The sequence below is a fragment of the Dacryopinax primogenitus genome (genome assembly GCF_000292625.1).
Source record: "Dacryopinax primogenitus strain DJM-731 SS1 chromosome Unknown DACRYscaffold_25, whole genome shotgun sequence".
Classification (NCBI taxonomy): Eukaryota; Fungi; Basidiomycota; class Dacrymycetes; order Dacrymycetales; family Dacrymycetaceae; genus Dacryopinax; species Dacryopinax primogenitus.
The window spans coordinates 190,520-216,814 of NW_024467222.1; the positions used below are offsets into that span (position 1 = coordinate 190,520).

The following is a 26,295-nucleotide window of genomic DNA, read 5'->3' on the forward strand; positions in this document are numbered from 1 at the left end:
CCTAGTCAGGTGATCAGGTCATATGACCAAGGATGAGGTCATATGAGGTCATGCACAGCCATGCACAGCAGGTCACCTGACCATCCAATCCTTCCAGCAGGTTCCAGCACATGCCAAGGCATACCAGCTACTTCCATGTCATAAAGGCTTAGTCATGTCTCTTGACCAAGCAATGAGCTGGTGCCCTGACAGTAGCCAAAACTGCCGAAAGGTGGCTACTTGTCTTCAACCTGCCAAAAGCCTTGCTGAGGCCCATGACCAAGGCCTACAAATAGTCAAACATGATTGATAGGCTGGCCCAAAAGGTATTCAAGCTCTGACCCCCTATGCCTTAGGCCCCAAAGTCTTTTGGGTGTCCTAGCAACTTGATGAAGGGGTTGAAACTCCAGTTGACATGACTGAGTCTTGCACAAATATGCAACTTGAGTGTTCAGTCCTTGCAAAAGGTGAACAATCACTGATAGCCTGGAAATGAGGGGTTGAGTGTGTCAAACTGGTGGCATTTGGGCCTGAATAGGAGTTCATAGAGGTTGAACCCTAACAATCATCTTGGACCCCCTTCTACACACACCTAAACACCCTGCCCTCATAAACTTGCCTTGACTCCACAACTCTTGCTACACTTTCTGTGAGGGTGACACAGTCTAGGTGCTAGCGATGACTGTATGACTGAACAGGCAAGACCTTGAGCGCATGTGCAATGCACCAGTATGGGTGGGCAAGAGGGTGAGATTGCTCAACCCCTGTCACCAGACACAATACAGAGAGACAGATAACTAGTCACTGATCCAACCCAAGAGGTGTCCGAAATATCAGGTGTCTGAATATATTGGCCTGATGGGAGGTGTGCAAGAACTCACAGGGGAAAGAGGGGGAAAAGTTGGTAAAGTCATGGGTACGGAAGTTGGTCAGTAAATTGGAAGTCGGTCTCAGTCCAGTCAGTCACAATAAGTCAAGTCGGATATGCTAAGTCAAGTCTGCCTGTGCACAATAATTGGGTCTGTATAATGCTAACAGAAAAGGGGCAGAATAAGCTAAGTACAGGAGTTTCTGGAAACTACTTATACTAACTACTCTAGGCTGTGTTCAATACTAATATCATATCTGGATACCTCACCAAGGCAGATGTTGGCATGCTGAATCTCCAGGTGGGTCAATCCTGTTGTGAGGGAAACCCGTAGTCATCATGCCGAATATTTGGAGAGTCAAGGCTTGTTGCAGGGGTCCATTGTCTACATTGTGAGGGTCCATAGTGCCACACAATGGTCTCCAAGGGTCCAAATATGCTTGGGAATACCAGCCTGACACACCTCACTGAAGGTGGGGTTGTTCACCAGTGCAAGTAAAGTGGCATGAATTGGCCTGCTGCAGGCCAATACCCTAATGGAACCATCTTTGTTTGCTTCTGCTTCGGACCCTAAGTCAGAAGCAAATCACATATGATCATGCAGGTACAGTAATACTGACATTATTACAAGACTGAAGTAGTATTGAGTATTACTATGACTATGACTATGACTATGACTATGACTATTAATGTTTTTATTATTTAAGGTTATATCATTTTCAGGTTAAGGTTTATGCGCTATTCAGGTTAGGGTCACTTCGGGTTAGGTGCTCTTACATAACTTTACATAATTATCATCCCTATTTTTTACTACAAACTGGGGTCCGACACAAGGCTGTGCGAAAACGGAGGCAATGCCCATAAAATCGAACCTCGCACTATCGGCTTTCCATACAAGTGCAAATAACAGTTTGCTGCACATGTACAGAGTGAAAACAGGAGGATGACCACGCGGGGAACGTCTCGGAGGTTGATGGTGTTTTCGATCACATCGGATATACTACCACGTGGTTAATAACCGATTTAGGCCGCCACCCAAAAAGGGCGACCAAACCTCCGAGCGCTTTGTTTTCCTGTCTCTTACGCGTGTGAACACATATGTCTGCGTCCAAGGCTGCGCGCTCTCATGGCGGGTTCACTAACCGCGCGACTCCAAAGGCCAAGCCAGCGGCTCGACGACCCGTAGACGGGCCGGACAGGAGAGTCGTGTTCAAGAGCACGTTGCATAACCCGCTGCAACTTCAATGGTGCGCTTCGTGTGCGTTGGAGGGAAGAGGAGCTGACGACACTCAGGCCGCCGATACCGGCTGTGTTGCAGACTAAGATTCTAGAGAAGGCGTGTGAGATGTTGGGAGAGGTCGCGTCTTACCACCTAGATCGGCGCAGTAAGAGTGGGTCTAAGCAGAAAAAGAGGCGGAAGCCGGCTCTTCCTACGGATAAGGGCAAGATTCCTGTCGCTCGAAAGTCTGGAGAGGCCAAAGATGCCGGAGCGGTTGGGGAGGATGTCATCCAAGGAGCGAAACGGAAACTGCAGGAGACCGATGCTCAGGAGGAACCTCCAACAAAGCAACAGCGGCTGGAGCCACCTGAGCCTACAGTGACTGACAACCCCACTCTCCTGGTCGAAGTCCCACCCACTGAAGCTCAACCCCCACTCACAAGTCAGCCTATACGAGATGCACGAGAAGCAGTCCCTCCCCCGCCACTGCTGAAACATCTTACTATTGGGATAAATGAAGTCACCCGTCAGCTAGAAGCGGCAACACTCTCTCTCCGCGCACAGCTCTACCCTTCTCCAACTCCCTCTACCACTACCACTACCACTACCACTACCACGACTACCACCACCCTTCCCTCTACTTCCTCGGCCCTCCCTCCTACTTCCTCACCCCCAACCCCCCGTCTAATCCTCGTCTGCAAACAAGATCTCCTCCCGCCTCTCCTGGTCGCGCACCTCCCTCTCCTCGTAGCAGCATACAACTCCCTCCTTCCCCCTTCCTCCCAACAGGGCGTGTACCTCGTCCAACTACACAAGCGCTCCGAGACGGCCCTTGCTGCTGCTGTGGGACTCAAGCGAGCAGCAGTCGTGTCGTTTACCGTACGCCCCCTCCACCCCCCTCCTTCTCCGAGTGCGCTAACTGAACGCAGTCCGACACTCCAGGACTGGAACCACTGATCGAGGGGTTAGAGGAAATGGGTGTAGGGGTGTTGACGGCTCCTTGGCTTGTGCCGCCCCCGGGGGGAGGGTATAGACCGGTGGAGGTGAAGATGTTGAGGACGACGGGGCCGAGAGATATGGCTCGGGCTAAGAGGGAGAGAGGGGAGAAGAGGGGGGAGGCGAGAGAGAGACGGAAGAAGGGGAAGGAGGGGATGTTGGTGCGGGACGGGGAGGGGTGGGGAAGGGTGGGGGAGAAACATACGGATGGGGATGGGGAGTTAAGGGTGGGAAATGGACTGGGAAATGATGGGAAAGAAGTGTAGTGGGATTGTGCTCTGATCTAACGGCAACAGGTAGATATTACGATTGCATGACGTTCCCCATCTCCTCCGCATGACTCATTGTGATCAAATTATATGGACAAGGTGTGAGTATATTACAATTGCATGTCTCGCGTCCCATCCCTAAGTATTATACAACACCCCCCGGTTCATCGGAAAACAGCAAGCAGCGGCTGGGCAGGACTCGCCGGTTCAAGCTTAGGCGGCCTCACCAGCTGGCTCACTTCCAGGGGTTCGAACTTGATCTCTTCCTCGTCGCCAAACAAGCACGTCAGCACCCCCTCAAGCTCTTGCACGTCCTTACAATACCCCCTGACGACGTCTACCGTCGTCTTCCAGTCTGGGCTCATAGGCCAGCGTATGTCGAATGATGCCTGTGCTTGGGCGGGCGTGCCGGTAAAGTGTCGTGCCCAGAGGGAGACGGCGGAGATCTGCTCAGAGCATTTGAGCTTGAGGGCGGAGAGTTCGGAGGCTTCGAGTGGGGAGAGATGGACGGTGCTGAGGCTGGGAGTGGAGGGGAAGACGGGAGTGAGGAGCGTGTCAGGGGGAACGAAGGGGTTGAGCGTGAGTTGTTCGCGGATGTACTGGTTGTTGTTAGTTTAGGAAAGGGACGGAGTAGGAAGGGGAAGGGACACACGGTTTTTCGCAAATGGAGCGTTAGGACCCACCATTTTCTTCTTTGTGCTTCGCCTACTTTCTCACCTGCTACTTCTCTAAGACGGCGTCTTGCTTCCCGTCCCAACTTCCCCGGGCCTTTTGTCGCTGCGTGAATAGAGAGTGCGGCTGTGCCTTGGGAGGAGAGCAGTTGGCGATGCAGTTCAAGCTGGGAAAGGAGCTGCAGTAGCTGGGGCAGGAGGGGAAGGGGGGATGGCGTGAGGAGGCGGGTGATCGTATGTGTAAGAAGCGGGATGGGGGGGAGCAAAGGGAGGGAGGGAGAGGAGAAGAGGATCCGTTCTGCCCAGAGTTAGAGCGTTGAGGGAGGGAAGGATGGGGACGCACCAGTTAAGAGGCGCTGTGAGGGTAGGTCGTCTGGTTTGGTGAAGGAGAGAGCGGTGATCAGTTCCTGCGCTGTGTTGAACTTTGGTGGGGCTGGGAATGGCGTTGAGGGAGGAATTACAGGGGTCGGGAATGTCGTGGCTTCTGTTGCTCTTTGTGGTACAGCAGGAATGCTGGACACCGGCGGAGATAGGGCGCTCGCTGTCTCTGTTTCTGGCACTGCAACGTGCCCCTCTTCCTGCCTATCCTCTGTCGGTACAGGCCGCACAGACTGCCTCGGCCTCACACTCCTAGCGCGACTCTGCGCCCTCGAGGAGTCCGTAAGTAGGAGAGAATCAAGGTTCGGTATTTCCCTGTTGTTGCTGTCAACTATTACGCTGCTGTGCCTTCTGCGGGACCGGGAGGGGGAGACGCGGTAGGGTGATATGACGGGGTAGGATTTGTCTAGGAATATGGAATGTGAGGGGTATGAGAGCTAGAACGGGAAGGGCTCACCGATGAGATAGTTGCCTGACTTGCGAGCGCGTTTGAACGTTATATGCGCTACTGGTTGAGGGGAGGACATCTTCAGAGGGTATAAGCAACGATTAGCAAGGTGTAGAGTAGTGATAAGCAACGGCACAGAACGCGTGCTCACCGTCTCTCGACGCGTCCTCACTGCCAGAAGAAGCAGCACTGCCACCCCGTCCATCCACCCTTGCTGCTGTTCTGGTCTGACGCTCAGTGAGTCGTTCAATTTTTGGGACATTAATCGGCGCACGACACTACACGATCACATATCACATATCACAGACAGGCGCTGTATACCTCAAGCCCCTATCTCTTCTGGCATTGGGTATAGATGGCGCAGGAAAAGCCCCAGCAGAGGGTGGCCACCTGGCTTGCGTCTGTCTCCAGCACTGGGGAGGACGACGACTCGCAAGAGGAGCTTAAGACGTTTGAGGACTTTCTACGGTTTGCCAGAGGGCGCATCACAAGTGGGCAGACGAAGGCGAGGACAGGGTTCATCCAGGACAAGCTGCTGTATGCTGTCGAGAAAGGCGGTGAGTATATTTGCATACATCTTCTCCCTGCCCTGATCCATGAATAGGCTTAGAGCCACCCCAACTATTGGCGATATTCCTCCTCCTCACCCTTACATACCCACGATACTCCGACCGTCCGTCGCGTTCCGCTGTGCTCCAAGTCCTCTGCGCCCTGCTCTCCTCCCCATCAGCAGCGCAAGTGACGCCTAAGATCCTCGCATGGCTTTCGAAGGAGGTCGACACTGTCTGCCGCCCCACTCCGAGCACAGCGATCTCCAACCGCTTCGTCCTTCTCAGCTGGTCGTTAACGGCATACGAAGTCCTCGCGCCGTCAGGGGACTTCCAGGCGAGCGCGGAATGGAAGACACTTGTAGGCACTCTGGCAAGGGCGTTCGACTCTGTGCTGCGATGCGAAGGCCGGCATGGGGTGCAATACAGTGCGTTGACAAGCACGCGCCGCTCCGTGAGAAAGGCGCACACCGCTATTCCCGTTCTGGTGGAGACGCTTGCCCAACTCGCTTCGGGCTCTGCTCCTGCTGTGCAGGCAGAAGTGGTCACTCCCCTCGTAGGGGTAGCAGTGGACGTCTCCCTCCGACTCAAGGGCAAGCTACACCCCGTAGGCGAACAGTACCTCGCTTCGCTCAAACCCATCGTCCTCAAGCTCATCTGCGAAGGGCTCATCCTCTCTCGCACCCCTCTACCCCTTCACACCATCCCAGCAGTAAAAGACTTTCTCGGCCTGTTAGTGACACCACAAGACTGGGACGACACCCTCATGCCAGCAACGACCAAGGCCTTCCTCCGCACTCCAGAAGTATCGCTCAAAATCCTCTCAGACATCGTCGCTGCCTACCCCTCCCCACTGCCCGCCCTAGCAAGCATGCTCAGCGCGACGCTCAATCATGCCAAAGCAACCAATCCCGCTACCCGCACGGGTGCGCTTGCACTCTTCTCTGCTCTGTTGGCGAACGAGCCCCAGCTCCAGGCGCAAGCGGGGAAAGACGTGCTAGCCGCTCTGAGCGGGGGGAAGACCGCTTCGCCCGAACACAGGCAAACGTTGTACCAGATGGTGCTCGCTCTCCCTCCCTCTGTGTCTAGGTCTCCGAGCGCAGTGCAGACCCTCATCCCCCTCTTCTCGAAAGAAGTAAACGAGCCTGCCCTCTCCGCGCTCTCCCAGGCCCTTGCCGCCCATCTCCGGTTCTGCATCTCTCAGGATATCCCTCTCCTCCCAGACCAAGCCAAGGCCCTTTCCAAAGAGCTGAGCGCACAGAAAGTCGCTCTCCGGCGAGCGGCAGTGCGTGTCTTAGGCGCAGCGCTCTACCTCCCGGACACGGAAGAAGGCCAGGCTGAGCCTACGAAAGCTGCCGAGGCTCTCGCTGCCGAGGTTGCTAGCGGGCTAGAAGGCGCACTCAAAGCCGTCAGTACCAACCCGCTGAACAGCGCTGCCGGCCCGCTGGAGGGGTACGTCGCCATTGCCCTCATCTCTGGCCCTCTGAGCAGGCACGGGTCTAAACCACTCTCCGCCCTCCAGAAGAACGCAGTGATGAAATCCGTCCTCTCTGTAGGGGCGAAACCGAGCTTCTTCCTCTGGGATCGCGTGTACAAGCGCGCCACCACCGCGGAAGACGAGCTCTGGCTTTTGCGAGCCGCGGCGGCGCTGCTGCATGCGCACTCTGCCGAGCTGAGAAAGAACGAGCCTGTGCGCGTCGCCCTTGGGGCGATATTCGTTTACCTTGGCCTGGACAGCACGCATTTCGAGATGCGGAGGGAAACGGTAGCCATGGTCAAGGCGTGCACCGCGAGGCATCCTATTGTCACTAACGCGATGCTGCGGGACGCGGTAAGGCCGTATCTTGTCCTGCATTCGGCAAAACCAACAGTCGTGAAAGCTGATGACGAGGCGGCGAAAGTCACGTCCCCCGTGGAAAGGCTCTCGGAGCTGTTAGACGCAGCGTCGACTTTTGCCCAGCATACTGTCGAGGAGACGCGTATTGATATCCTTACGGAATGGATTGTGCTTTCGCACTACCTGGATCCGGGTACGGTTTGTTCCCCATGTTTTCGCTGGTGTGCTGATGCGACCGTGCTAGTGTCTGCGGCCCAAATCAGTTGGATCGAGATGGTGCAGAAGGCTAGACTGGATCCGAACGTAGTCGTTATCGACCGACTGCAACGTGTCCAGGAGCTCATCGATGAGGCGTTGATTGGTCCGGAGGTGCGTGACCTGCCTTGGCGTCGATACGCACCCAGTACTCAGCCTGAGAAACAGAAAGCGTTCAGAGACGCTGCTGCACGCGCGGCTACCACTGCTGCGTTTGTCGCTGGCGAGACGGCAACGCTGAGCATCCTGGACAGGATACAGGCCGATCTCACGCCAGAACTGTTCAAGCGCCTCACCACTAATGATCTCGCTATCTGGGCGACCCCAGAAGGGGCACTCTTCGTTGACGTCCTCGCGGCTAAGAAACCTGTTGTCGCTGACAAGAACCGAAAGGATTACGCGATCGAGAAGTGGGAACAGGAATTGCGCCAGTCGGTTGCTGCCAAGAAAGCAGGGAAGACTGTCACGCTTTCGAAGCAGGACCAAGCGCTGGTTGATGCTCAGCTGGCGAAAGAATCTGAGATTAGGAACAGTATCAACCGCCTACAACGACAAGCTGAACGCGGCTTGGCATTGGTGCGAAGTTTGGTTCAGGGAGACAACGAGACGTTCCACCAGCAGCTGTATTCTGTCGTCAACCTGCTTCTAGCTGGCGTACTTTCTCATGGCTCCGCATTAGCAGGATCAGCTGCCTTCGACACTTATCTAGTTCGTGTTAACTTGTATCCCTTTGGACTAGGCTCAACCCAAACAGGAGTTAAGCAAATGCGTTTCTCCTCGGATTAGTGAGACTCGTCGCTGGATCGGTATTTCCACGCTCCGTGCGTACAACCTTGCGGTAGTTCCTCCCCATCTCGAAGCCGAATCTGTAACCTGTATGTACGCCACTATCAGACGTGGATACTGCAACTGACTGTTCGCAGATGTCGTCACTCGCGTCCTGTATCGACTTCGCAGTCTTGCTGAGCAGAGTCCATTTGATCCGACTTCTTTCATGTACATCACCCCTCTCCTAACACAGCTCGTCTCCATCGGTGGTATTCCTCTGAATGCCGAGGACGCCGAATCCCAATTAGAACAGCTTGCGCTGTGCTTAGATCTCATGCGTTTCCACTGCAGCGCTTGTACGTGAATTCCTTATACCCGGACCCGACATTCAAGCTAACTAGGTCTCAGTCTCCGAGCCGCTGTATCCACGTTTGGACATCATATCATCACTGCTGAAATTGATTGCGGGATACTCAAAACTCCTTCAAACAGCATCGACAGCTTTGGTAGGAATAGCGGAGAGTATGAAAGACAATGCATCCCCTGGAGAGATCAGATCCCTGGTCCAAGGAACGTTGTATCAAGAACAGTACGTGCGAAATGCATGTTTGCAGGCTTTACAAGTGCGTTCTAAGTACTTTCATTGCATATCTAACTAATTCACTTTCTAGCCCGTGGATTTGACTGAAATGGACTTCTCCCCCGAGTTATGGATAGCATGCCACGATGATGACGAACAAAATGCCCGGCTCGCTTTTCGTGTTTGGGAGGACAATGGCTTGGACGTTTCTGACGACTTTGCTCCACAACTCGTGCCCTTCCTAGGTATGTCTCCCTCTTGTGAGACAGTTCAATCTTGAACGTTGTACAGAGCATTCGAACGTCTATGTTCGAACCAGTTGTGCGAGCGCCATAGCGGAAGCAGCAAGCACTTTCCCCGACCGAGTCCCAGAGTTGCTCAGAGACCTGCAAGCCCTTTACCTTGAGAAGGCGAGTGTCGCCATTATTCACTTCGTATTTATCTGATGCCAGCGCTCTTCCAGGCGAAGATTCTCACTCCAGAATACGATGCTTACGTCAGTACCAGCTCCATAAATGAGACCCCGATATAAGCTAATCGATCTGCAGGGCATGGTTATTCCGGATTCGCTTGATCGCCCAGACCCGTGGCCTGTTCGAGTGGCAATTGCGCTTTCTTTCGAGCAACTCGCAGAATCCTTCACAGCAGAACAGCTTGTGCCGTTCTTCGACTTTTTGCTGAATCAAGAAGCACTGGGTGACAGACGCTCAGATGTTCGGTCAGCCATGTTGAGCGCAGCGACCACAGTCATTGATCTGCACGGCAATGCCAAGCTCTCTGAACTGGTCTCGATGTTCGAGTTATATCTCGGGAAGAAAGGGAAAGGTTCTGAGACTCAGGACTGGATCAAAGAAGCTGTTGTCATTCTCATTGGTCGTGTGGCTCGCCATCTTGCTCTTTCGGATGATCGTATCCCAAAAATAGTTGACAGGTTGATTGCTGCCCTCAAGACGCCCTCGGAAGTCGTGCAGTCAGCCGTGGCGGAATGCTTGCCACCTCTCGTCAAGGGTACGACCGTCGACGTGACGAAGTTGGTCGACCGCCTAATGGAAGAGCTTGTCAATGCTCCGAAGTATGCTGAGCGTCGTGGAGCCGCTTATGGACTGGCAGGTGTGATGAAGGGAAGAGGGCTCGCCGGCATCAAAGAGTTCAACGTCATGGAACGTCTTCGTGACTTCATGGAGGATAAAAAACGCTTCGAAAGTCGACAGGGTGCTTTGTTCGCGTTCGAGACCCTGTCTGCAACTCTTGGGCGCACCTTTGAGCCCTATATCATTCAAGATTTAACTCTACTCCTTTCCGCCTTTGGTGATTCGCAACCGGATGTGCGAGAAGCCACACAAGATGCGACCCGTGTTATCATGTCACGGATCTCCGGTTATGGTGTGAAAGTTATCTTGCCGGATCTTTTAAGCGGGTTAGAGGAGAAGCAATGGCGGACGAAACGAGGTTCCATCGAGATGTTAGGTTCTATGGCTTACTGCGCACCAAAGGAGCTTTCATTGTCCCTCCCTACCGTCATACCGCGTTTGACTGGAGTTTTGACCGACTCTCATACCCAAGTTCGTGCGGCTGCAAATCAGAGTCTGAAGCGATTCGGTGAAGTGATTAACAATCCCGAGATTCGCAATCTCGTGCCTGTTCTGCTAAAGGCGCTTGTGGATCCCGCCACTAAAACTCCTTCTGCTTTGCGCGCACTACTGGACACCTCCTTCGCACATTATATAGATTCTCCATCCCTCGCTTTGGTATGTTCTTTGGACGGCTTAGTAATATATGCACTTATCCTCTGTAGGTTGTTCCTATAGTTGAGCGTGGGCTTCGAGAACGAGGGGCCGATACAAAGCGGAGATCAGCGCAGATTGTTGGGAATCTTGCATCACTGACTGATTCAAAGGACTTCGTGCCGTATCTTGACAAGCTGATCCCGCTTGTTCGCATTGTTCTCGTTGGTGAGAGCATCTCATTCTCAGTACCATCAGTCAGCGACGCTCATTTTTTTCAGATCCTGTACCAGAAGCTCGAGCTACAGCCGCCAAAGCGCTAGGCACCCTGGTTGAACGTTTGGGTGAGGACAAGTTCCCAGATCTCATGCCAGGCCTGCTGCAAACCCTGAAGACGGACACCTCCGGTGTAGACAGGCAGGGCGCCGCTCAAGGCCTCAGTGAAGTGCTTTCTGGATTGGGCATGGAGCGCATGGAAGCGCTTCTTCCTGATATATTGGTCAATGCCCGCAGCACTCGTCCTTATATTCGAGAAGGCTTCATGTCTTTGCTCGTGTACTTGCCTGCTACCTTCGGAACACGCTTTGCACCGCACATCCCGAGAATTATTCCCCCCGTCCTTGATGGTTTGGCTGACGACGGGGAGACTGTCCGAGAAGTGTCCATGAGAGCTGGCCGTATTATCATTGGCAACTACTCCAAGACTGCTATTGACCTCCTGCTTCCTGAGCTCGAGAACGGTATGTTCGATCCTGGCTGGCGCATCAGGGTAAGTACAAGTGTCATACTCTCCTCCGACGCTTATATTGCGCCAGCAATCATCCATCACTCTTGTTGGCGAGTTGTTGTTCAAAATTTCGGGTATCAGTGGGAAAAATGAGATTGAGGAGGATGCCGAGGACGGTGAAGAAGACGTCGGTGGGGAGTCTTCCAGAAAAGTTCTCGTCACAGTATTGGGCAAAGAACGCAGAGATCGCGTGCTGGCTGCGTTGTACATTGTGCGTCAAGACGCTGTTGCTGTTGTTCGCCAGGCATCAGTCCATATCTGGAAAGCTCTCGTTCAAAACACACCAAGAACTGGTGAGATGGCACACCTCGACGTTGAAACTTGAGTTGCTGATACGTTGCAGTCAGAGATATCCTTCCTGCCCTTATTAATCTGGAAATCACACTCTTAGCAAGCGAAGGAGGAGAGCAGCGCGAGGTACCGTTACAACCGATGTGGATTCGGTGATTCTGACTGCTACTATCTAGACCGCTGCTCGGACAATGGGTGAATTGTGCCGAAAGCTGGGGGAGAAGATTCTCGGCGCAATCATTCCTATTCTGAAGGCTGGCTCTGGGTCCGAGAACCGAAGAACTCGCGAGGGTGTCTGTCTGGCCTTATGTGAAATCATGTGAGCGCTGTATCACTCGCTTCCACCCCCAGGCGACTGAGGTTCTTTCGAGGAATAACACCACCGACACTCAACGTGAGAGTCACGAAGAGGGAATTATTGCAGCAGTGCGTGACTCGTTGGTTGACGAGTCACCTACTGTTCGTGCTGCTGCAGCACAAGCGTTTGATGTTATGCAGGAACGCATCGGTCCTAAAGCTATCGATCAGACAATACCGACTCTCCTTCATGCTCTTCGTCAACCAGGTGAAAGCGCTCAAACGGCATTGCAGGCTCTTAAGGAAGTGATGGCTGTCCGTGCGGCAACCGTGCTCCCCGCGTTATTGCCCACCTTGTTGGCAACACCCATCACTTCCTTCAATGCTCGTGCGCTGAAGTCATTGGTCTCAGTAGCAGGTCGCGCTTTGAGCAGACGTCTTAATCAGATCCTGGGCACCCTAGTGAAGGCGTTAGAGACGGAAAACGATGAAGAGATCGTGATCGACATTCAACAGGCTGTTGAAGCATTACTCGGCGCCATTGTTGATCCTGAAGGTTTGAACACTTGCATGATGATCTTGCTTGGATGGGCAAAGAACGAATCGAGCGCGCGGCGTGCTAGTGCTGCGAAACTCTTCGCTAGATTCTGTCAGGTGGCGCAGTTGGAGATCTCGGACTATCGGGTTGACTGGATCGTAAGCTTTAGCCTTCCTGACCCCTCGCCGAATCGGCTGATTACTTCTACAGCGCCAATTGGTGACAATGCTTGATGATCGGGAACAATCAGTGGTAGATTCAGCCGCGATTTCCCTTGACACACTAGTGAAAACGACAGACAAGGACGAACTGGAGAGCATGGTTGTGCCAATGCGTCGAACTCTCGAGTCGTTAGGGGCACCTGGTCGCCATGTGCCTGGTTTCACCAACACGAAGGGCATCGCTCCTCTTGTCCCAATTATCCTGACTGGCCTCACAGGCGGCACAAACGAGCAGAGTACGCGCATATATCGGTCAGCATGTTCGACACTAACGTGCTTTCATAGAGGAACAAGCCGCCTACGCTATTGGCGATATTGTCGAGCGTGCCTCCGAGCCTGCCATCAAGCCTTATGTTGTTCAGCTCACAGGTCCTCTTATCCGTGTCATCACGCAAGCAACAACATTCCCTCCTCAAGTCAAATCCGCAATCCTTTCCTCCCTCACCATCATGCTCACAACCATCCCAACATTCGTCAAGCCCTTCTTCCCACAGCTGCAAAGGACATTCATCAAATCCGCCTCCGACCCGGCCAGCTTGTCCGTGCGGAATCGGGCAGCAGTCGCACTTGGTGTTCTGATGGCGCTCCAAACGAGGGTGGATCCCGTTGTCACAGAGCTCATGACTGGTGCCCGAAGTGGGGAGCCAGAAATTCGCTCAAGCATGGCTGTCGCATTAGCGGCCGTGGTCAAGGGTGCTGGGAAGTCAGTTGGCGAAGTGGCCCGCTCGTCGCTGCTCGAGCTGGTGTCCGATACATTTGCAGAGCCCGTGACAGAATCATATAACAGCGCGATCGCTGATCTATTTGCGGCATTGGCGCTGCATGATGAGAGTCTTACCCGATCCCTTGCTGAGTATGGATGTCTTGTCTTCTCCTCCTAGCAGATTACTTATCACTCAAACAGGGCACAACTCACCCCCCAGACCCCTCCGAGCGCGATGGCCAGCTTGTCCATCGTCTCTTTCCTAGAAACCGTACCAGACGCCTTCTACACCTACAACATTGTACCAGGTGTGGTTCGAAAAGTGATCGTCAGCATCAACATGGACACGCCGGCAATCTCGAGACCTGCAAGGGAGGCGAGGGAGTTGCTGAAGAATACAGCACCTTATGTGGACGATGAAACCGTGCACACGGCCTTCTGAGAAGTGTAAGTACGCAGGTGGATAGTGGGAGTTGTTGTGGGATTGTCCGACCGATCCCTTAATGAAGGCATGAGTTTTATACGCACAATCACAGCCATCTGTGCGTACATGTGCACGGTTATGTATGGTCAACAAAAGGAACCGAACGTCTGAAAGGAACTCAGCGGCCCGAGATTGTCTGAAAGACCGACTATCCGCAGAGTGAGTCAACCTGAGAACATTAATGTCGGGCAATACATAAGCCGATGACCGGTTATCGGGTTGGAATTCAAATTTTACATTCAAACCTTGAAATTCATATATCAAAGACAGGCGGTCTTTGGTCAGCGATGACGTAGAAGGAAGCTCCCGAGCCAATCAGAGGCCAAGGAGGATCGGGCTCATTTAATCAACCGGCAATTCCAAAGACTTTCGCCACTCACCGCGAGCACGCTCTTGACTTCACAACTTGCACGTCGACCCTTTCATATATGCTTAGGACCACTTGCTGCGGAGGGCTTTTTAGCGTTGGTGACATCTGCAAGGCATCTTTACGAGCTCAATCCGACCGCGGCTTTGGAATGGCTCTAGGCAGGCACTCGGCATCCATTCTCAATCGTGACGTTCCCTCTGTGCCAATGGAAGCACAGTAACCAACTGCATTCAGTACCCCAACGTTCCAAATGCTATGCTGGTCTCTCCGCGATGCAGTGCCTATATTACTTTTATCTTCTTTGTCGGTTTTCAATGGACGCTTTCAGCGGCACATGCGCTCCCTGCCCAGTCCACGCGTTTCTCGCTCGTCTTTCACTGCCGTCATCGCTTATGCGGATAGATTGAATTGACACACTTCTGTATATAACACGCGTAACAGCCAAAGACGAAGTCATCAAATATTGTCACCTCCCGGAGATCTGCACACTGTCGACCATACCCGACCCACAGTTTCGATTCCATAGTGAACTCACATAAACGTTACTGGCAACGTCTCTTGAGCTAAGATCACAATACATCATGGCAGGAAACTCCTTTGATGAATCTCCTCCCTCTACGATCAAGGCTGTTTTGAATACCTGCGTGCTCCCACCCCTAGATGGCTCTATTCCATTTCCGCAATTTGTGGACTATCACCTGGAGAAAAGCCACAACCACCCCTTCTTCGAACTCGTAGGCACAGGTAACGATGCTGACGAGACGATTACCTGGGGCGAGGGTACGCATCCCTCTCGCATAAAGCAGCCAATATATTCTAATTTCGATTTGTACAGCCGCGCGTGCTACATTAAGATTGACGGCCAAATTGAGAAAGCAGGTGCATGTGACGGAGGAACAGCGGAAGGCAGGTGTTATCATTGCCATATTGGCGAACACGGATTCTTTGGTATATTCCACCATTGTTATGGCGATCATGAGGGCTGGTTTCATGGTGCGTTTAGGCTCTTCCCATAATTTCATGCTTATTCATGAGATGCCTCGTGTGTAGGTATTCCCACTGAGCACTCGCAATTCTGTCCCAGCTTTGGAGCATCTGCTCCAGAAAACTTCCTCCCTCTATATGTTCGGATCTCTCCCATCCCAAGGAACGCCTGCCACTGCGTTACAGGAAACGACCGCAACTGTATTGGAGGCGCTTCCCACTATTTAACTGCTCGACATCCCGAAGTATACCGACTTGTATCCCCGTTTGAGCACTAATCCGGCACTGCCGTACGATGCGTTGCAAGATGCGGTTCGAACTCCCGACCTTCCGCCGGTGCAATCATTCCCTGAATACTCCTATGTGGACCAGTATAGCCCACTCGTTTATCTTCATTCATCAGGAAGTACCACCTTCCCAAAGCCCATCCCGATGAACCACAGGTTCTGGATGTCCGTCTGCAGGACTATGATGCAGGGTGGTTTCGAGACGATGGGAACACGCTGGGGTCTCATGAGTTTGCCCGTATTCCATGGCATGGGTATATTCTTGATAATTGTTTCGGCTGCCGCTCGTGAGTTTGCACGTCCATCATGAGACTAAATTATTCTTGACTGGGTCCCAGACGGCACAATTTCCGTCCTGTTCAAGCCGTCCAGCATTCCATCCATACCCTCACCGGAGAAAGTTCTCGAGTGTTGTATTCGTGGTAAGGTTGATTATTTATTTACCGTGCCCAGCTTTTGCGTTGTATGTCCATCAATCATTGTCCCAATTGGGCAGATCCGCCTAACGTGAGCCAGGCCTGGTCGCACAACGAGGAATCTGTTAAGTATCTCGCCACGTTGAAGGGAGTAGTAAGTGTGCAACCTGCTGGCAATGACGAGAGCTTACTCTTACTCAAGATCGCTGGTGGTGGTCCTCTTGTGCCGGAGATCGGCGACCGCCTCGTCCAATCAGGGGTCAATGTCTCTATAGTATACGGCACGTATGTTTTCTTCGCCTTAGAACAGAGAGGACAATGTCTGACACTCCGCTACAGGACTGAAGTTGGCTTGATCTTTCCTATCAATATCATCAAAGACGACCAGGCTGACTGGAATGTACGCTCACGTTTTATCCACCCTCAAAACCCTATTGATCGATGAAGCTAGTATGGACAAATATACACTTCAATGCGCGTCAATCTTATTCCTGAGGGTGATAATATCGTGAGGGTCGTTGTTCTGGTACGTCTCACTTGCATCAAGACCACGTGCTGGTTTCACGAGGATATTTAGGATTCGGATGCGCACCCGATTGCATTCTGTAATCAACCCGAGATAAAGGCCTTTGATACGAACGATTTGCTGGAGCAACATCCCAAACGTAAGAATCTGTGGTGAGTTGTCGGCCGGTAAGTTCGCGCCTTACGGAAGACGTACTGTTATTCATTGCCGTTAACAAACAGTGCTGACGATCAAATTATGATGTCAAATGGGGAGAAGACGAACCCCGGCCCGATGGGTGAGTTCTTTCCCCACCCGCCGGACACAATGCTGAAGCAGTGGTAGAGAATATCATTGGAGGAGATCCAAACGTGAGATCATGTATGACGTTTGGCAGGGGGCGCACACAAGTCGGCATTGCAATCGAGCCCGCTCAACCGATTGACACCTCTAATGAGGAAGAAGTCGCTAAATTTCGCAATCTCATCTGGGTCAGCGTAGAAAAGGCAAACAAGCTCGCACCGCAGCACTCCAGGATCTTCAAGGAATTCATACTTATTATCGATCCGAGGAAGAAAACCTTTCTCAGGACTCCTAAGGGTAGTCTCTCAAGAAATGCGTCTCTGAAGTTGTGCGCCATAGCTGGTTTTCTTGTTACGTGCCCTTGACCCTGTCTCAGATTCGCAGAGGAAATAGAGGGGTTGTATTCTGTGGCAGAACAGCCAACCAAGGCTGAGTGGGCCAAACCTCCTAATGCTTGGGACGAGAGTGCCATACATGAGTTTGTTTCTCGTGTTGTGAATGCTGTCATCGGCCAGAAAAGACAACCTCCTTCGTCAATTGCCGAGTCTCACGATCTATTTGAACAAGGGTGCGATAGGTCAGTGATACGCTCATTTGACACGGGATACAACTGACAGTCCAGTAGCTTACAAGCAACCTATGTTCGTGCGGCCATCACCAATGCGCTCAGACACGCTTCTAAATCCAGCGGAAAGTCAAATATCGCTGCCACTTCAGTACCACACAATCTAGTCTATAAGTTTCCAACTGTCAAAAGCCTTGTTGCGTACCTGACCAAGGCCATCACTTCCACCGAGGGTGACGATCTGCCTCAAATGAACGACACTTCCGTGATCGCACATGACATGTACTCCATGATCGACAAGTATACGAAAGATCTCCCACTGCAGCAGCCTGGTCCTCGCACGATGTCCGGTGAAGTTGTCTTATTGACTGGATCGACCGGCGCCCTTGGAACATACCTCCTTCAGCAGCTTTTGCTCGATGAACGTATCCAACGCGTGTACGCTATCAATCGCATCAGCACCAACCATGCTCTTCTCGCACGCCAGTCTGAAGCGTTCTCCGACAGGGGCGTGGACGTCAAGCTTTTGGAGTCCCCTAAGCTCAGGCTTATTGAGACTGACGTTGGAGCTCCGAACCTTGGACTAAGTACGGAGCTATCCAATGAGGTGAGTATTGCAAACTTGATTCCCTCGCGTGATGCTGACCTTCAAAGATCTGCGGCTGTCTGACGACAACCATTCACAACGCTTGGCGTCTCGACTTCAACCTCTCCCTTTCAGCATTTGAGCCTAATGTGCGCTCTTCACGTGCTCTCGTCGACCTTGCCCTCCAGGCCCGCGGTGTGACACCGACCCAATTCATCTTCACCTCCTCGGTAGGCACGCTCACGCACTGGTCTGAATCACGTCCTGTACCGGAAGAGCTATTGCCCGATCCGGCCATCGCCACAGGCACGGGATATTCCGAATCCAAATGGGTTGTAGAACGTATCATTCTTGCGGCAGCTCAACAGCGTGGACTACGGGCTACAATTTGGCGAGTTGGTCAGCTGGCCGGGAGTACCACGAACGGAGCATGGAATACGACCGACTGGCTTCCTCTGTTGGTGAAGAGTGGAGAGAAGCTAGGCGTTCTACCCGAGTTACGTGGTGTTCTGAGTTGGCTCCCAACAGACAAGGCTGCGCAATCAGTCAGTCCCTTGGCCTTCTTTGTGCTTGTTTATCAATAATGACGGGATCCATAGATATTGGATGCCATGCATTCCAGGGTTAAGGATCCTGTAGGCGCAGCAGAGTATCTTCACCTCGTACACCCGCATCCCGTGTCCTCCGAAGTAGTGATGCAGAGTATCGCCTCTCATCAATCGTGCGAGCTCGTCCCATTTTCTGAATGGGTCCGCAAGCTCGAGCAGGCCGCAGAAGATCACACGGCCGTGCACAACAACCCTGCGATTAAGCTACTGGAATTTTTCCGTGGTGTCGAGGCCAGCGAAGCCAGTCAGATTCAACATAGAGATAGCGGAGAGAGTGGCGAACGTTACAAGGCGAGGGAAGCAATTGGCTTGGCAGATCTGGAGACTACGAAAGCAGAGGAGAAGAGCCAGACGCTAAGGGAGCTGAAGCCTTTGGGTGAAGCGGATGTTCAGAAGTGGTTGCACTACTGGAAGAATAAGGGCTTGTTGGTCTGAGTTTCGAGCGCTGTGGTTGGGAGAATGGGTTGTTAGATTGTCGAAATTTGTAAATCCGCGAAATGAAACCCAACTGAAGGGCATACATGAAGTATATTAACTGACCGGGAAGAACCACAGGACCAGAAACCCATTTTACAACAACCCGTATTTTCGTGGATTTTTCATCAGTTTATTCGTTACAATGATCAAGACAATTCTCTCCGGATGAGCTCCACACGGCCCTCGTCACACGCCTCAAGTGACTTGCTAGACCGAGCACGGTCAAGCAGCAAACGAAACTAAAACTCAGGGAACAAGTGTCCATCTGCACCAGTATCCCCTGGTGCCTGGTTATACTCCGCAAAGTCGACCTCGCTGTACTTCTCAAAGTTCCTACAACGTCGTCAGCACTGTCTCGACTCGGAGATGAACGACTTACAACCCCTCCCCAGGGATCCAGGGCACCCTTATTCCCCCTGCACGTCCGAAATACTCACCCGCGCTGCCCTCCAGCGTCTCCCAGTGTATGCCACCAAAGAACGGGTCGAGCATGACGTTCTCTGTGCCCTCATCCACCTTATCCACCTCTTTCTCGAGGCTCGAGATACTTGCGCGACTCTTCTCCGACACCTTGCCATGCCCATAGCGACGCGATAAGTCCTTTGTCATCGTCCGCTGTAAAAAGTTTATCTCGATGTCACCCATGTATTCCCTGGGATAGATGACCCTCCCGTCCAAGATGCGCTGATAGAGCATAGCCGGGTTCGGGGCAACAAACGGCGGTGCCCCAACAAGCATCTCGTACACTAGTATGCCGAGGGAATACCAGTCCACCGACTTTGTGTACGGCATGTGTGCGATCAGTTCGGGGGCAAGATAGTCCGGCGTGCCACAAAGGGTGAACGTTATGTCCGGAACGTACTTTGCGAACCCGAAGTCCGTGAGCTTTATATGCCCCGAGGGGGTGATGAGGATGTTCTACCGGCCCGTTAGTCCGCATGAGGCGAGGGGCAAGGGAGGGTAACGGACCTCGGGCTTCAGGTCGCGGTAGATGATATCCATCCTATGCAGGTATCCGAGTGCGAGCACAACTTCCGCAGCGTAGAACCTCGCCACCGTCACTGGGAACCTCTCCGCCCTCCGGAGAAGGGTATACAGTTCACCCCCAGCGACGTACTCCATTACCAAGTACACATTCGTCGTGTCCTGCCAGCTGCCGTATAGGCTGACGAGGAACGGACAGCGCCCGGCAGAGGAGGCGTCATACGCTGCTTCAGAGGGGTGGGAGGCAGCGAATAGCAGGGCACGTTCGGCGTTTGTATGCTCAACTTGGAAGAGCTGGACTAGCTTGGACTTGCTGAGCACTTTGACGGCGAATAAGCGACCGTTGTGGTTTGATCTCACTACAGGCGTTAACGTTAGTATAAGCAGCAGCCTAGGATGACGCCGCTAGGAAGGAGTTGGGAGGCAGACACACCTAAGACGACCCTCCCAAACGTGCCCGTCCCGAGAGTACGGCTCCAATCGAACTCGTCAAACTTGTAATGCTGGGCCTTTTTCTTCATCCCCCCATTCGCACCAGGACTCGTACCTAGCACACCCTGGGCGACCTCCCTACTCCTCTTCACCTCGGATCGCACCTCCTCCCCTGGATCAGGCCAATATTTGCCTCCAACCCAACGGCGCTCACAAACGCGGTACCATTGCTCGACCCACTTGGTGCTGCTAATGTACACGGGCCCGAGATCGGGGTAGGACACGAGGAGGGACGAGAGCTGCTCCGGTTGGTAGGGGTTGGAAGAGTCATGAGGGGGTGGCACGGGGGTGAGAGCGGGTGGGAGAGCCCAGAAATGCGATAGACTAGGATTGGGAGGGAGGGCACGGATGACGGGGGTCGGACCGGAGGGGACAGGCGCGGGAGCGGGGGAGGAAAGGTCGACACTCGCGCGCTGTTGGGTGACTCCCATACCCGCATATGCAAGCTCTAGACCTTCCATCTGCATCTCGGCCAAACTGGTGCGTACGTCCATCCCCAACTCTCCTCTGCTATCTCTCATCTGTCCCAGCGCAGGCACGGAGAGATGTCCCTGCTCTTGTTCGGGAGAGTAGAACTGCACCAAATCCTCATATGAGAACCCCGAGAAGTCGCCGCTAGAGAGGAGCTGTTCCATAGTCTGCATATCAGGGCCTTCGAGTTCCATACCCGGACTTCCTGGAGCAGGAGACGGGGAATGAGGTAGAGGGAAGGGAAAGGGGCGGAAACGGTCCCAATAAGGTGCAGAAAGGGAGGTGGGGGAGGGAGGGGGGAGAGAAACCTCGCGTAGTGTCGGAGTGCGGTACTGAACTTGGTTTGCTAGGGGTTGTTAGTTACGAAACTGATGTTGTGGTGAAGTTCTGTAAAGAGTGCGTACCATGCAGATCCATGTCCTTATTCACCCAAGAGCGATCACAGGGAGCGCAGCACTAGCACAAACACAAGCAAGAAAGAGGCGAAATGAGAAAAGCAAGAAGACGAGGAAAGTGTCTCGGGCAGTTTAAGAGCCTCAGTCAATGTTGCTTGATATCCCTCCCCTCGGGCAATGGACAAAAACCGACCATCCCGTTATCAGTCCATGTTCCCACGTGGTGCAGAAGCAACAACTTTTGTTTGTATCGCTCCTTTCAACAACGGACGGATGCATTTTGTACAGCCCTTTTGCAAGGGGATTGCATCGATTGTTGTTTGATAGCCATCCGCATCCTGTTCAATGTCTTATTACTATTCTCTTATTCTGGGCTATCGTCTCGCAAAGACCAGTACTGTCCCTGGTTTTGACACTCGACCCTGGAAGACAGGCGGCCACAAAGGCCAAACGCCGCTTTAACATCGACATCCATCAAACCAATTCTGGACGCGGATCCCTAGCAACGCGCTTCAAACAAAGGAGAACATGAGGCGCTTCAAAAGATGATGACATGTTCATCCATCCTCTGATGCAGGATACTAAGCTCGAGAGATGAGCGGATACAGTCGCCTCATCATCTTCATGAGTCAGCACAATCACATCTGCAATCGGGGTTAGAGGTGCCCTATCTTGCTTTCCTCTCACTCACAGCTCCGCAATGATAGAAACGAAACGCTGGCAGGACGGAACTAGTGGGACCGAAAGAAGCAGTTCCATCGAAACACGTCGGGTTCATCGTGTAGTCTCAACTCCGATTGAACGTGTCCTGTCCATCGTGGAGCTGATAGCCGGTTGCATGAGGGCTCCTACGTACAGATACGTAATGGGTGTCGCGTCCTTGGTGGCGACGATCGTTTTCGACATGTGGGGAAACAAAAACGTGCTCCGACTACCGGCACGGGAAATATGATATCTTGACAAACTCAGCATCACACCGACAGAAGTATGTTGATATCGCATACAATTTTTCTGATACACAGACACACGGCACAAGTACCTCAATCTCATGATTGATCAGTTCACTTCAACGACGGTTCATATTCGTCGTACAAGTCGAAAATCTACAGCTTCGACAGCAGCTCTCCGCTTCCGCATCTCGCGACTGGATCTGCGACGGCTTCTGGGATGACAGTCGTCTCGGGACGGAATGCCAACATCCAGTCATGGAAGAATTGTCTCCAAGTGAGTTTGGTGGGCACGAAATGTTCGCCATCATGGTATTCGATCCTCGGCCGCTTGAAGACCGCTGCCAGCATATGCGAGTCCGAGTTGTGGATATAGGTATCGTTGCGTCCAAAGACGTGCAAGCTCGGCGTGCGGATCATTATCGGAGGTAGAGATGGCTCTATTGGCAGAAGACCGGATGCAAGGACGACGAACTTGAATGGTGGATGATTACAGTTTTCGAAGAGTGGGTGGGCGTCTCGGTTCTCGAGCTGGAATATGTTAGTAAGGTTGCCAACGGCCCTGCGAGGGCCGACTCACGAATGAGCAAAGATAAGAAGCAACGATGCCGCCCTGACTGAAGCCGAAAATACCCTGTCTCAGGCGCGTTTGTGAGTTTCATCCACAAGTTCTCAGACTACAACATACGTTGAATCGGTCCGAGTCTAACACCGACCTCAAGAGCTTGAATGATTGTTCGATGTCGTAGAATACTGTCCTTGTTTCATTGAATGTGAACCAGCCACGTGGCGTCCACTCATTCACAGGCTTCGTGGGCAATCGTCAAAGAGTGGGGAAACCGTCTTCGTCTACCAGAGAGAGACTGTTGTAGGGCTCATCGCTCGGTCGAATCACAATAGGCAGGCCCATTCAGAAACACTAAATGGATGACCGTTGCTCAGCTTCGAAGGGCAGATCAAAAATAAAGAACGCGTACCAAAGTCGACGTCAGCGGCGCATTCCTTCGCGATAGCGCCAATCTATCGCAGGGAAGTCAATGAAGCACTTCGATTGTCATTCGCAACGGTGCTCACCGCCTTCTGAAATCTGAGTGCGTTTTGCCCGAAACCGTGAAGTGCAAGAACACGTAGTTTTCTCATAGTGTCTAGCTGAGTAATCTCCAGTAGGATACCAGGAGCCTATCGATCACTGCCTGTTGAACAGAGGGCTAGATATATCCCCTGGCATCAACACGCCAGCATGCTAGGTAAGCGGCCCTGCATTCTCCCTGTATCGCGGCCGAAGTAGATCCGAATCTTCCACTTTCACTTCTTCGTTAATGAAAGGCGATCGACTAGAAGAGACGGTCGACAAGGAAAGCGCTCAAAGCCAGACCGTCCTGATCAAATGTATCTCTCCACATCTGGAAGGCACCGCCCCAGGCGCGTGCACGCAGTAGTTGCTGAGAGACACAGACGGGTTGGCTTGGAAAGCAGAATTACTAGCATGACAACTGGTAGGTTAGTATTGCTGAACAGTAGATTGCAAGTAGATGAATGTGCGCCAGATGGTAAAAGGAGAGCGCGAATAACATGGTCATTTGGGCGAAGACTGAGAAATCACAGGCGCTCGGGAGCAATGCGGCTGCAATGAGAACTTCTACTCGCCCTCGTCGAATCACAAGCAACGCGCTGTCTGTCGACTTTTGGAGAAATGTAGGGTGACTCCATCCTCGTATCTTCTTCTACTCCTTCTCCGGTCCCGCGGCATCCGTCTCGAGCGCTGTGTACCTCTGTGCCCCTCCGAGCTTCGAAAGACTCACGCAGACGCTTCGAGTGCGGTGGAGAATGAAGAAGCTCGTTGCTTTACGTAACCTCATGCAAAACACGATATGAGGAGAGTGGTGGGAAGGTAGAAGGAAGGGGCTCTGACTGTGAGGGCAACCGGCGCTTGCATACCGCCGGGTTTTATAGGGGCAAGATTCCATGGACAACCAAATCCTGACCCCTCCAACATGTCGTCTAAACTTTCAACATATCCAATATTCCACCGAGCTTCCCACTCCAGTAGAGCCTCCAGATCTCTATCATGCTTCGGACTGTGACCAGCATATGAAGACAAACATACGATGATGGTATGTGCCGATTCGCTCGAATGCACATATCGGTCGAAGAAAACCCGCGAGATGTGCTGCTCGCTCCTCTGCTGCGCATGCAATGGAAAGCGAGTAGAGAACGATGTAGTCAGCTGGGTTCTGTTGTTCCTGATCGACGTCAGAAGGCTTGTTGTAATGAGGTCAAGGAAGAGGTGAGCCAAAGCAAGGAGGACGTGCGGTGTCACTCGGAAATACCAAACAATTCACGATGGCGCAAGGGGAGTCAAGGATGGGAAACCAGTCCAAGACCAACTTCCCACGATTTGGTCATGGAATTAAGTGCTCACATGAGGAGTCATGAACAACTGTAAACAAGCTAGGTTTCTTGGGGGTTAAACCTGGGTAAACCAGTGCAACGTGATCGATGAGGCTGGAGGACGCTGATGGGCGGGTGTTCTGCTGTATACAATTACACCTAGTCCGACTTCAATGATGATAGAATATCCATCTTGTTGCATTCATTTCGCTTACGAGAGCCAAGCTATAATATCACAGTGCTTCAACAATAGGAGGTATTTGCACATATGCAATACAATACATCCACGGGTCTAGTTTGCAGGTCTACAATCGTGTGTCAAGTCGTCTATCACCATATGCTGCTTGAAAGATCACTACCCCAAATGTCTGGTCTATATAGCGTACGACGGTCACAGTACCCCTCTTGGTGTCATCGTTCCACTTGCTGGCGTTTGCGCCCCACTTGGGGTATCGTCCCCTGCGGACGGCACTGGGGACGGAATATCATCTGGCTTCCTGATGGATTCGGCGGAAAAGGCGGCCATCCATTGATGGAAGAAATGTCGCCATGACGCTTTTGATGGAACATAATGACCTGACAAAGGAGGATCAGGGGCCGACTCCCATGTAGGAAAACCCGTTCAAGACGCACTGCCTTCATGATACTCAACGCGCGGCGCAATGCAGATATCGACGAGCGTCTCAGAACGCTTCGGAGACACGAGCGTGTCGGTCCTGCCAAGGATGTGTACGTTTTTCGTGCGAATGTGGTGCTCTATTGGGGGACACATGGGCGCAAATCCGGAGATGAAAATGGCGAAGTCACTGGAGATCAGTCAGCACCCGATCGAAGTATTTGAGGACGGGGTCACCCACAATGCAGGATGTGGGGGTGGGTTGAACATAGGTTGGGCGGATGGCTCCTCAAGCTGACAAGAGGTCAGTAATTTACCCTATCCGCCTCAAAATAACGTGAGGACGTACATATGCAGCGAGATATGCAGCCATGCACGCTCCCTGGCTGAAACCGAGAATACCCTAACAATCTGTCAGCAAGTAGATCGCAGAGGTGCGAACACCTGCACTCACATGGAAGCGCTCTTTCTCTAGTATATCTCTCAAGTACCTCAAGCTATCCTCCAGACCATAGTATTCAGTCTTCTCATCGTTGGCCCTCCACCATGCCCGAGCAGTGAGCTTCGGATCGTCCACCCATTGAGCGGCACCCCCCTCAGAGTCGAACTCTGATAGGTTCGCCCCCGGTAGGTCGGCAGGCTGCAGCACTATTGGTCCATCGACAAATACTACAACAACAATTCAATCCATAGATCGGGGGCTCCGAAGATGTTCCTTACCGAACTCGATGTCTTTCGCACATGCCTTCCTAATAGCACCAAGCTATTCGCATCGTTCGTCAGTGCCAATTACTCATCTTCCCAGGGCATTTCAGAATACCTTTTTGGAAAACATGTAGGCATTCTGGGTATAGCCGTGCAGGGCAAGCAAGCGAATCATGAGTAAGGACGTGTTGTTGAGAACAACATGTCGACAGCAAACATTTTGAATAAAATTCTGACTGGATTTGTCAGCCTCCGCTTTTGGGAGATAAGCGCCCGTGTTTAAGCCCATCCCTGACATTCCTTCCCACTTCTTGGTATTGAAGCTGTAAACT

General features: G+C 52.5%; 7 protein-coding genes across 7 annotated transcripts; 3 read left to right on the plus strand and 4 right to left on the minus strand.

Annotated features, from left to right (window-relative positions):
* Positions 1-1,992: 1,992 nt before the first annotated feature.
* On the plus strand, positions 1,993-3,391 carry DACRYDRAFT_25361 (uncharacterized protein; the record flags this gene model as incomplete). Its single annotated transcript, XM_040774131.1, has 3 exons — positions 1,993-2,094; positions 2,141-2,945; positions 2,996-3,391. A coding segment is annotated over exon 2 (392 nt), but the record flags the coding sequence as incomplete, so codon positions are not given.
* A 104-nt stretch (positions 3,392-3,495) lies between these two features.
* DACRYDRAFT_112253 (uncharacterized protein) lies at positions 3,496-4,907 on the minus strand (the record flags this gene model as incomplete). Its single annotated transcript, XM_040769383.1, has 4 exons — positions 3,496-3,930; positions 3,984-4,300; positions 4,346-4,786; positions 4,838-4,907. The coding sequence occupies 4 exons, from the start codon at positions 4,905-4,907 to the stop codon at positions 3,496-3,498; spliced, it is 1,263 nt and encodes a 420-aa protein (XP_040623812.1).
* Positions 4,908-5,103: 196 nt separating this feature from the next.
* Positions 5,104-14,089, plus strand: DACRYDRAFT_72649 (ARM repeat-containing protein). The gene is made up of 19 exons (XM_040775975.1): positions 5,104-5,385; positions 5,433-7,406; positions 7,458-8,176; positions 8,223-8,343; positions 8,392-8,592; positions 8,645-8,859; positions 8,908-9,061; positions 9,108-9,226; positions 9,280-9,312; positions 9,365-10,564; positions 10,612-10,768; positions 10,822-11,309; positions 11,356-11,620; positions 11,671-11,744; positions 11,795-11,937; positions 11,990-12,611; positions 12,664-12,910; positions 12,960-13,527; positions 13,579-14,089. Exons 1-19 carry the CDS (start codon positions 5,184-5,186, stop codon positions 13,817-13,819), a joined length of 7,743 nt encoding a protein of 2,580 aa, XP_040623813.1. The 5' UTR covers positions 5,104-5,183; the 3' UTR covers positions 13,820-14,089.
* A 723-nt stretch (positions 14,090-14,812) lies between these two features.
* Positions 14,813-18,920, plus strand: DACRYDRAFT_112255 (acetyl-CoA synthetase-like protein; the record flags this gene model as incomplete). The annotated part of the gene is made up of 16 exons (XM_040769384.1): positions 14,813-15,011; positions 15,067-15,224; positions 15,282-15,416; positions 15,462-15,789; positions 15,841-15,965; positions 16,019-16,072; positions 16,121-16,203; positions 16,258-16,318; positions 16,370-16,444; positions 16,496-16,596; positions 16,666-16,721; positions 16,769-17,054; positions 17,103-17,303; positions 17,352-17,898; positions 17,946-18,422; positions 18,477-18,920. 16 exons carry the CDS (start codon positions 14,813-14,815, stop codon positions 18,918-18,920), a joined length of 3,330 nt encoding a protein of 1,109 aa, XP_040623814.1.
* A 417-nt stretch (positions 18,921-19,337) lies between these two features.
* Positions 19,338-20,467, minus strand: DACRYDRAFT_59769 (kinase-like protein; the record flags this gene model as incomplete). The annotated part of the gene is made up of 3 exons (XM_040775586.1): positions 19,338-19,880; positions 19,932-20,305; positions 20,380-20,467. The coding sequence occupies 3 exons, from the start codon at positions 20,465-20,467 to the stop codon at positions 19,338-19,340; spliced, it is 1,005 nt and encodes a 334-aa protein (XP_040623815.1).
* Positions 20,468-22,407: 1,940 nt separating this feature from the next.
* DACRYDRAFT_119736 (uncharacterized protein) lies at positions 22,408-23,661 on the minus strand (the record flags this gene model as incomplete). The annotated part of the gene is made up of 5 exons (XM_040770852.1): positions 23,326-23,661; positions 23,229-23,271; positions 22,940-22,956; positions 22,832-22,885; positions 22,408-22,782 (listed from the first exon to the last, which is right to left on the minus strand). The coding sequence occupies exons 1-5, from the start codon at positions 23,389-23,391 to the stop codon at positions 22,408-22,410; spliced, it is 555 nt and encodes a 184-aa protein (XP_040623816.1). The 5' UTR covers positions 23,392-23,661.
* A 1,372-nt stretch (positions 23,662-25,033) lies between these two features.
* DACRYDRAFT_85338 (FSH1-domain-containing protein) lies at positions 25,034-26,138 on the minus strand (the record flags this gene model as incomplete). Its single annotated transcript, XM_040776730.1, has 7 exons — positions 25,034-25,218; positions 25,276-25,448; positions 25,500-25,552; positions 25,608-25,661; positions 25,713-25,927; positions 25,979-26,021; positions 26,079-26,138. The coding sequence occupies 7 exons, from the start codon at positions 26,136-26,138 to the stop codon at positions 25,034-25,036; spliced, it is 783 nt and encodes a 260-aa protein (XP_040623817.1).
* Between the last annotated feature and the right edge of the window lie 157 nt (positions 26,139-26,295).